We start from the raw sequence: 10,071 nt of genomic DNA on the forward strand, positions 1-10,071 counted from the left end.
ATTCATATTTTCAAAATATACAATAAAGAAAATTCAAATATAAAGGAAACAAGTTTTTGATACAATCGAGACATATTTATATCGACTGCATACGTAGAAAAGAGTCAGCTGGAAATGGCAGTTGATTGAGCGACAAAGTTAGCTGTGAGCATTTCTTCTTTCCACTTCGGGTGTTTGTTCGATATAGTGGTTCAGTCTGTTAGAACTTGACATATAAAGAAACAATCGCTTTAAGAAGTTACTACATCAATTCTCCTTCTACCTAGTTAAATTAAAAACTTGTATTTAAAGCCTTTCCTTTATATCCTTTCTCCATCTTCTTTACAAAAGACTGATCGGTATCCAAGGGGGAATAAATGTAACGTAGTACATAAATAGCTAAGCTTAATAGTGACATCTCAACTTACAATGTGTGTTTATGTGGACAACACAAGACCGTTTCTACTCAAAACTCTCTGTTACTGTTACTCTGGCCTTACACTCTACATGTGACACACTGACGCATTATCAATAACACACATGTATTTGTAACGTATATGTGCAATTGTTTGTATATATTAATGAGTTTTGTTTTTGCAAAAGCTTCTATCCAAACATGAAAGGCACTATGTTTTGTGCATCGCAAGCATCGACAGCTACGGCTAACCACAACGAACGGAGCGTCATGGCACGAGCCATCGACCGTCATAACCCCATTATCAAAGATGGTAGGAGGTCTTTCACTGCACCGTGCTCTTCAGGCGACGACTACATTGAACCGTACCGTCAACTTTCGAAAATTACGAGAATACCCTCCTCCCCCTCAGGCGTCGGGAAGATGGCTCAGGTGGATAATGGAAGGAAGAGTACTTCAGGGTCGTTGTTGAAGCTACTTAGCAGTGATAATATTGGCTTAGCGAGGAAGAGTTTTGGCTGTTTTGATGTTACCAAAAGTACCCCACCTGGCTCTACTAGGTATCTTCTGGGGACCGAACCGGTTTGTTTATCCGGTTCTACGAGTAAGGATACGGTTGTAACGGAGGAAGGTGAACCTTCTGAGTCAAGAAAAAGCTCTGGTGCTGCAGTGGAAGAGAAGAAGAAGACTTCTTCTGGTTCAGAGCACCAGGCAAGTAAAGTAAAAGTAAAAGTAAAGTAAAGCTTGTCGTTTACCGTACAATGAATGCAACGTAAAAAGAGATTTGAGGGTTGATTTTGTTGTGTATTGGAAAGCTCAGGTGGTTGTTCTGAGAGTGTCTCTACACTGTCAGTGCAGAGGCTGTGAAGGCAAAGTGAAGAAACATCTATCTAGAATGCAAGGTCAGTCTCTTCTTATCAACAACAACAACTATGTTTTTTGCTTTTTCTTATCAACATGATGTCCACACATAATACATATCATTGTTGAATGGGTTTAAGCTAATTATAATGGTATTTGGCATATACGCAGGTGTGACATCATTCAACATAGATTTTGCTTCAAAGAAGGTGACTGTGACTGGAGACATCACCCCCTTACAAGTATTGGGTTGCCTCTCAAAGGTCAAAAATGCTCAGTTCTGGACACCACCTCCTCCATCATCACTCTCAAGTGCCAATCCAGAGAACTAAAAAAACACACTCTCTTGAGTATTTGTATTCTCTTTCTCTGGTTTGTATTGAATCATATCAATCAATGGTAAAAGTCGAGACTTACCAACTGCATTTTCAATGACCATTGATAAAGACCTATAAGACTTTTATTTAGATGATGATTAATGCTTTTCAGGAACTAATGCGTGTTTATTCACTACCTCATATGATGAAACTGTCATTACATATTGCACTTGTTCAGTTTTTGTTTAAAACTACACATAAAATAGCGATAATATTTAACATTCTAGAAGATTGCATCTACCACAAGCTCTGCTATGAGTTCATCCGTCAGCATTTCCTCAATGTCTCTACCTATGATTTCAATGTCATCTTCCAACCTCAGCCACTCCAACTCCTTTTCCTCCACATCATCTTTGCTTGGTTTCTCTTCTTTTCTTGTCACCAAATCGCGCAGAGTCTCTTGCATCTTGTTTGCATCCCATTTCGAACAGACCCTTTTGGGTTTAACCCAAGGGTGTGGATCTGAGAACTGCTTTAATATCTGTACAAGCTCTCCGCTGATCTGATCAAAGAGAAACCTTCTGTCTATCCGGGTTGATGTTTTCAAGCTTGAGTACTTCTTCTCAAGATCCTGAAACAAGGATGGATCTACAGGTGTTTCCATGACAGTGCTATGGTCCGAGTCACTTGTCCTGGAGTTGGCTAGGAGATCAACTAAGTACAATGACTTCCAGTCTTCTTCTCTGACCTCCTGGCTGGTCAAAGTCTCATTAGTTATTGTTGATGACTCCTGATCTGTGTCTTCATCAGTTGAAACGAGCATGCTAGCTTCATTGTAAGCAGCTGACTCTAGTTTGAGGAGCCGGAGTTGCATCCTGAGTCCTAGAATATAGAAATAACGGTTGACACGTCAAAATATTTACAACTACAACAACTTAAAGAGATGAAAATTTTATATTGCACAAAAGAAACTGACAAGCATTGAATGGCTACCTTTGAGATCGGCGCTAACACTCTCAAAGCATTCAGAACTCGATGAAACATCATCATCGTCAAAAGAAGCTTCTAGAACTGAAGCCGGACTTGGTTGATCTCCTTCCTTTGAGCTTTCACAAGGCTGTGGTTCAGGAACCAAAGAATGTTTTATAGTCTCAGTTGGCATCCTTGAGATATCCTAGAACATCAGTAACCAATTAGATATGTACGTAAGCTGATGCTCTAGTGCACAGATTCGTGATCTTGAAACAGAATGCTCACTTACAGGATCAGTTAAAGAAGTGACAGTTGACAAATCAGGAGCTTCAGAAGACATAGCCGTCTTGATATCATCAGAAGCGGAACTTTCCTCAGTGTCTGAATTTGCATTTACCGAGAAACTGCAACTATTGTATGATGAACGAGATTTATTACTACCATGTCTAGAAGATTTGCTTGACAAGAAAGAGTGATGAGAAGAGCTCCCCATCACTAATCCATCTCGAGTGATCAACTCCTTTGGCAGCACTATAGTGTAACCACCAGTGCTTTCCTGGTTCATGATGGTTTTGGATTTTGAATAACTTCTTGAGCGTGATCCTTTCCATCCATCCCTACTGCTGATTCCAACCGGTTCTGGCAGTTCAGACAAGTGAACATTGCTCTCAACTCTTTTACTAATCCTCTCTTCGAAAATGAGTCCATTAAAACTTGCTGGCCTTGCTTCCTTATCTGAAGTTGCAAGCATCTCAGCTAATGTGCCGCTTCTGCTAATTTCTATCTCTTGCTCGTACTTGTGTGTCAGCTTCCATCTCTCTGACAGTCTCCTCTTGGCTTCCCTAGTCACAGATGATGATGTTGTTGACTTGGAAGGCAAAGATCGATGGTGGTGGCTCTTACGGTTAAAGGAGGTTCTTGTTCTTGAAGTTATTGGCACTAGCTCTGATTCACTTGCGGAATCACTCCCTGATGAGCTTTCGTCCCCTGCATATCCTCTGAATCCTGAAGTCTCAAAGCTCGCCTTCCTTGAACTATGTCTTGAAAGGCGGATGTCTTCGTTACTTTTCTGCCTGCCATGATTGCTGGTGCATAGAAGAAGACTACGATCTGCTCTGAACTCATCAGAAGAAGAGCTTGGCGATGCAAAATCTCTACCACCGAGGTTAGGTTTCAGAACAACAATCTTGGTTGGCTGCAGCTCAAGTGTCTCATAAGAAACATGCCTAGAATGAGAATGGCTAGGACAACCATCGCCACCACCACCATGCCGATGAGGTGACCTATGACTCTTCCTTAACGAGTCCCTATCAGCTTTCTGAGAATGGCTAGGACATTTCAGAGATGGTGCTTGACTGTAAAGTGGCTTGTGAGGTGTGCTTTGAAGATCATGCACATGTTTAGTGAACAATGAATCTGGTTGCTGAAGAAACTTGAGTAGGAGGTCTTTGTTAGAGTCTAGAGCCTCAAGCGCATCATTAAACTCTTTAGAATGACGAAGCTTCTCATCAGTTGATAAACGCTTAGCCTCCATGAACTTCTGCTTTATAAAAGCCATCTCCGCCTGTGTAAGATTAGCAGCATTCATCTTCCCCTGATGATGTAAGTTTCTATGGCTCTCTGCCTTCTTTGCATCCAAAACTTCGAAAACATCTTTAAACTTTTGCTCACTACCCTTTGAGCTCCTTCTAAGAGATTCACAACCATCATAAGAACTGGATCCACCGCTCCTACTTTGCTGACTCTCTACAGACTTTTGTTGTCTGTGGGAAGAACTCTGAGGCGATGGCAAGACATCGAGACCCATCAGTCTAGCTATAATGCTAGGTGATCTCTTTTTAGTTTCTTTCTGCTTTGACATTTCTTGTGCTAACAAACTTCTCATCGGTAAATGATGAGCAGAATCTTGATGCAACTACAATATGAGCAAGGAGTCACTTTCAGACAACAACTGGAACCAAAAACATTTTCCTCTCAATACTTAAATGAGTATACATACCTTGTTTTGACTTGGAGCTTCACAATGGCAAGAACTAAACTCAGAAGATGACCCTGGAGACTTGAGTTTCTTTCCTGCAAGAAAAATGAAGACACTAATGATGAGAAGAAGATGCCATTTCAAGTGTTAAGGATTGATAAAGCAGTCGACTTTACAACGGAAGAAACTAAAAACATAACAAAGCAAAGAGGAGGAGGTTAAAGAGCAGTCATGATTACATGTTAACTAAAATCATCATAACCACTGTTGAAAAAATTGAAGTTTTAACAAACAAAACCAAATCATGACACTATCCAACAAACTTTTCTTAAGATTTTTAATTTTTCTTGGCTTTTTACTTTTTTTATGATAAAGCAGAGAGCAACAAACTCATTCATTTTCTCTACCACACTGCCTTTAACTGTAGTTTTCCACTAGACAACAAATTAGCATAACTATACAACTTTTCCTTTTTAAATAAATAAATAATAATAATAAACTTGCGAATTTTCCAGATTAATACATAGAAAAATTAGCAGTAGATGCTAATATGTTTAGCTGGAGAAGCTTTACTAAAATATTTTAAAAAATCTTCTTTTTTTTTTTTTTTTGCTGGAACTGTAAAACCTTGGCGAGAACTGGGAACTTTGGAAGCTAATCGATCTCGGGAACTCAGCTCGGCGAATCGAAATATGTTCATATTTTCACTCACTCGGAATCTAGATAGGGTTTTTGAATCAGAGTAAAATGCAAGCGATTATTTAGGACTGCTGAAAAATCGGAAGAATCTACGAAGAAATTCAAACGTTACTGAAAGAAAGTGAGCTAAAGAGAGAGAGAGAGGAAGAAGACAGCCGGAGAGAACAGGGGGGGGGGGGGGGGGGTTCGGAATTATTTGAAAGTTCGAAACGTTAAAAATGTATAAATAAAAAGGGTGAAAAAATAAAGAGCAAATCTCCAAAATAGAACATTTCTAAGTTTATATCACAAAAATAGCACTCAAAAACTAAAATGACCAAAATAGCACATTTCTAAGTTTATCCTTTGAAAATTTTAATTTTTTTATTTTTCAAAATTTGAAATCTTATCCCCAAAACCTCATTTCTCAATTCTAAACCCTAAACCCTAAACTCTAAACCCTAAACCCTAAACTATAAACCCTAAACTCTAAACCCTAAACCCTAAATCCTAAACCCTAAAATCTAAACCCTAAACCCTAAACTCTAAACCCTAAATCCTAAACCCTAAATCCTAAACCCCACCCTTTAACTCTAAACCCTAAGTTTGTGACTTTTGATAAAACATTAAGTGCTATTTTTGTGACTTTTGACCCTGAGTGCTAGTTTGGGAACATAAACTTGATTTAGTGCTATTTTTGTCTTTTTCTCAAAAATAAATATATTATTCTTTTTTGGAAAAAAAAGAGAGACAGAGAGAGGATGTGTGATTTGTGAGTGCCACTTGTCTCTCCTCTTCCATCTAGGTTTTTTTTTTTTTTGGCTCAACATCAACTTTCATTATCCAAATTGTGAACACGGATTACAACCACACAAGTTTTCAATCCGATGTACAAACGACGCAATCTAGTATCGCCTAGAATCACTGAGTTGGATCCTAAACTACCTGATCAAATCATCGCTGTAACTTTCACCACAACGAACCGAATTCATCTCACAACTCGAGATAAACCGGCTCTTAAACCCTAAGATTAGGCCACAAAGACGGACATAGTAATAGCACAAGAAACCCATGACGCTAACCGGCTATCCTTTAGAATCCAACTATTGAGCCCTAATGATTTGCATTCAGTCCGTGTCCCAACAGTGTCAACACCACAGGTGCATTCCGTTCGAACCTCATACCTTCCGGCTATCACTATCCCGCTTCTAAGCCTGACACCGAACAAGGAAGTCCGGACTGAAAGCGGACCTTGGTGACTGCAACCGGAACGCGCCCTACCAAATCGTAGCTAGCAGAGGTGCAGAGTCAGACCACCGGCTCGACCTCGAGACCGTCGCCGGCGTTGGGAAGTCGATCTCCGCCGCACTACACCCGCAAGAGCGCTTCTCCGGTTGACTACTCCGTTGTCGAAGCACCTTGCAGCACGTCGTCTCTCCGAGAACCGAAGAGCCAAGCCTATGTTCACCACCCGTTGAGCCACTCCTCCACCGTCTCACCGCCATAGGGGAGAGTAGATCCGGTCTTGAGGAGTCGTCTGGTCGTGTCACGCGCCGTCGCCGCGACGGTAGAACCGTAGATCTCGAAAAGGAGAAAACTGGATCTGACGGGACCGTCGGTCCTAAAAGCCGACTTCCACCTCTGACGTTCTTCCTTGGGCCTCGTCGTTTCTCCATAAGAAGCCGGGACCGTTTCCGTCGACTAAAAGTAGTCTCCGGAGGTCAACGACAGCACGAAGATTCAAACATATCAGCTTAGATTGAACACAGAGAGAGGAAGCAAAGAGAAAACGAGATTAAGAGAGGAAGAGGTGTGCCTCCGACGCCAACGACAGGTCGACGTCGGAGCTAGGGTTTATGCTGTCGGCGTCCGCAAGATTCGCGAGAGAGAGGCCATCTTGGTTTTTCTGTATTGTCGCTTTTTACCTATTTTTTTTTAGTATTTTTTTATATACAACAAATTGGTGAACAATTTAATAAAATTAGTAATTAAAAAAATCAAGTTTGGTGTTCTACTTTGGTTAGAGGAAACGATATCTTATGAAGTTTTTTTTTTTTTTTGATAAAAGATTTTCTAATATCTTATGAAGTTGGTGATTCCTAAACTTTGTTTGCGTTGCCCGTTTTGTAAAAAAATAGAAACGTAGGAAAATGATAAAATAAAAAAGATAATTTAATTTAAGAAAATAATCAATGTGGCTAAGAGTATCTACAAAAAAAACACATTCTATTTTGAAGTTTCAAAAATTTCATATTTGAAATTTAAAAGTATTATTCTCCAAAAACAAAATTTCAAACTGAACTTAAAAAATATTTATATTTTATATTATGGTTGTTGTATTTATCATAATTAATTTAAATTCATAAATAAATAACACATATATAAAAATACTACATCAATATTAATTAATAAAAAGTTACATTGAAATATAAAATTTGCATAGAAATACATAACTAAATATTAAATTATAAATAAAATACCACATTATTCTGTAAAATTATTTCTTTTATACTCTTATATATGGTCAATTAGTGCATTTGTTAAGTTTCTTTTGTAATTTGTTGTTGTATGAATCTGGTTTAATTTTTTAAAATATTATTTTAAGGTTTACTTAATTTTATGCGCAAAACTTAAATTTATGAAAACAAATTTGAAATATTTATATGATCTAAATTTTTTAAGGATTAAAACGATAAACATCATAAATAATACGTAATTGCAAGTATCAAAATACATATACAAATATAAAATTTCAAATTTGAAGTTTTGATTAGTGACATTCTATATTTGAAATTTTATTACTCCAAATTTCAAATTTAAAATTCTGAAGTTGCTTCAATTTTGAAATTTTGCAGTTTTTTTTTGGAGAGCAAAAAAACTTCATATTTAAAATTATAGAATGTGTTTTAGATATGTTCTGAAGGTCTAAACGAATCTTTGTTGAGCAATTAAGAGTATTATTAGAATTACTAGTATTCTACTATATATCTGCTACAATTAATGTATTAAAAACTAAACTCTATATGCATGAAACACTAATCTCATTTCTTTTTGGATCATATCAATCTGGTATTAGCAGCATACATACATTCCTTTACTTTTCTCGACGTTAACTTACCGCCAAAACCAGTGTTTTAGAACATTATGTGATTTTCTAACTTATGTAATTCGGTTAAAGTTCAATTGAAAATTTGACTCCTACTTTAATCAAAGATATATTATTTTAGTATTAACGTTTATACTTACTAACTCTAACCAAAGTCATATCTATCAAATCTAGAAGTATTCCTCTAACAGATTAGGTTAGGCAGAGTTGAAATATATTCAACTATATGGTCCTTTATCTTCTTAAGTGTATGGTCACAGAATTTTTTTTAATGTGTAATTAACAATGACAAGTACTCCCTTCGTTTCATTAAAATAAGTTTAGGCAGAGTTGAAATATATTCAACCTTTTAGAAAATAAGTTTGTTTCACAAAGATGTATTTATTGAATTACTATTGATTAAAAGTTATTAAAATTGAAAATTACAGAAAACGATACATTTATTATGATAGTTTAATGTGTTTTCTTAATATGTATAAAAATATTAAAAATTCTATCTTTATGAAACAGATGGAGTAATACTTTTTTAAATCCTAGGAAGGGATTAGTTCTTGAACTCACCAAATATGACTTAAAACGACAGAAATGCTTACATCCTTGATCCTTCGCTTTCAAAGGTAATTAATCCGACACATTTCTCAAAATAGGTTTAGTGACAAAAAAAATTCCCCTGAAACGAACCGCTAAGCGTTAATTTATTTCGTACTCTCTCCGTTTCAAAATGATACATGTTTTAGTTTTTTCACACAGATTAATAAAACATATTAAATTTCAATATTAAATGCATAATTTTCTGTGATTATTTATTTTCTATAATTTTAAACCAATAAAAATTCCGAAAATGCAATTAATTTTCTTGAAGTTTACAATTAGTCATTATTAGATTATGAATTAAACTATATTGTATTGGTGTTTCATCTTATGATTTAAATGAATTTTTCTTGTTAACTGTCGTTCTAAGCATAAAATACTAGTTAAATGTCCAAATTTATCATTGTTTGATTATTATAATTGCATAAGTTTTATTTTTATCTTAATTTAATTAAGAAAAAGATGAATTAATAGAAAAGGTTGCATTTCGTAAAATGACATTTATTTTGTACCAATTTTTTTACGTAACGTTCTATGATTTTCACATGAATTAAGACACTTAACAGAATATCTTTTCTACCCTTCCCCATCAATTAATTATCATATATCGCAAGACACATTCCACTTTGAAAGAATAATAGTATAAGGGTAAATAAAGTCATATGTCATTAGACTTTTCATTTCTTTTTGGAAACGCCAACTATATTGTAGCAAAATAAATATTCTAAAACATCACTTAAGAGAAAATAGAGGGAGTATAATACAATGACACTTAGTTTAAAACGAAATGGGAAACATTCACTATGCATGCATTAATTTACTATTCTTTTTTTTTAAACAGTTTTTTTTACAAAGAATTCCAATTTATTTTCTAATGCAAAATTTTTTTTTACAAAAAATCGGCTTTAACCCTATTGTTTTTATGTATTAATTAGAAAATAAATTTATTTAGTGTGTAAATAAAGAATAAAATATAATTTTTAAATGATTTTCCAGTATTTGTGAAAATTATCAAATGACATTTTTGTTAAATATGGGAGTATTAAAAAACAAGCATTGTCATTGTGTTGAGAAAATATAAACTTGTATGCACTTATATATGGAAATATTATTAAAATTCAGACGGAAAAGAACAAAGTTAAAAAGCAAATGAATCTTTAACCTTTTCTTTTTG

The 10,071-nt window shown here is 35.6% G+C and overlaps 2 protein-coding genes across 3 annotated transcripts; one reads left to right on the forward strand and one right to left on the reverse strand.

The window, feature by feature from the left end:
• Window positions 1–428: 428 nt before the first annotated feature.
• Window positions 429–1,768, forward strand: LOC106382805 (protein SODIUM POTASSIUM ROOT DEFECTIVE 3-like). The gene is made up of 3 exons (XM_013822871.3): window positions 429–1,105; window positions 1,215–1,296; window positions 1,427–1,768. The coding sequence occupies exons 1-3, from the start codon at window positions 596–598 to the stop codon at window positions 1,585–1,587; spliced, it is 753 nt and encodes a 250-aa protein (XP_013678325.2). The 5' UTR covers window positions 429–595; the 3' UTR covers window positions 1,588–1,768.
• Window positions 1,738–5,395, reverse strand: LOC106382804. 2 transcript variants are annotated; one of them, XM_013822868.3, is made up of 5 exons: window positions 5,150–5,395; window positions 4,544–4,617; window positions 2,834–4,459; window positions 2,566–2,746; window positions 1,738–2,454 (listed from the first exon to the last, which is right to left on the reverse strand). In XM_013822868.3, exons 1-5 carry the CDS (start codon window positions 5,220–5,222, stop codon window positions 1,856–1,858), a joined length of 2,553 nt encoding a protein of 850 aa, XP_013678322.2. In that variant the 5' UTR covers window positions 5,223–5,395; the 3' UTR covers window positions 1,738–1,855. The 2 variants fall into 2 exon arrangements, with proteins under 2 accessions (XP_013678322.2, XP_013678324.2); XM_013822870.3 differs by lacking the exon at window positions 5,150–5,395 and adding an exon at window positions 4,762–5,121.
• Window positions 5,396–10,071: the final 4,676 nt, after the last annotated feature.

This window comes from Brassica napus, chromosome C8, assembly GCF_020379485.1.
Source record: "Brassica napus cultivar Da-Ae chromosome C8, Da-Ae, whole genome shotgun sequence".
Lineage (NCBI taxonomy): Eukaryota > Viridiplantae > Streptophyta > Magnoliopsida > Brassicales > Brassicaceae > Brassica > Brassica napus.

Bases quoted from the DNA above. Each gene is read 5' to 3' on its own strand.
- LOC106382805 (XM_013822871.3), top strand. From the start codon at position 596: ATGAAAGGCACTATGTTTTGTGCATCGCAAGCATCGACAGCTACGGCT. The intron at 1,106-1,214 runs GCAAGTAAAGTA...TGGAAAGCTCAG, and splicing joins CTTCTGGTTCAGAGCACCAG to GTGGTTGTTCTGAGAGTGTC. The intron at 1,297-1,426 runs GTCAGTCTCTTC...GCATATACGCAG, and splicing joins ACATCTATCTAGAATGCAAG to GTGTGACATCATTCAACATA.
- LOC106382804 (XM_013822868.3), bottom strand. From the start codon at position 5,222: ATGAACATATTTCGATTCGCCGAGCTGAGTTCCCGAGATCGATTAGCT. The intron at 4,618-5,149 runs GTTTTACAGTTC...TTTTTCTTGCAG, and splicing joins AGTTCCCAGTTCTCGCCAAG to GAAAGAAACTCAAGTCTCCA. The intron at 2,747-2,833 runs GTAAGTGAGCAT...CTGATGTTCTAG, and splicing joins TCACTTCTTTAACTGATCCT to GATATCTCAAGGATGCCAAC.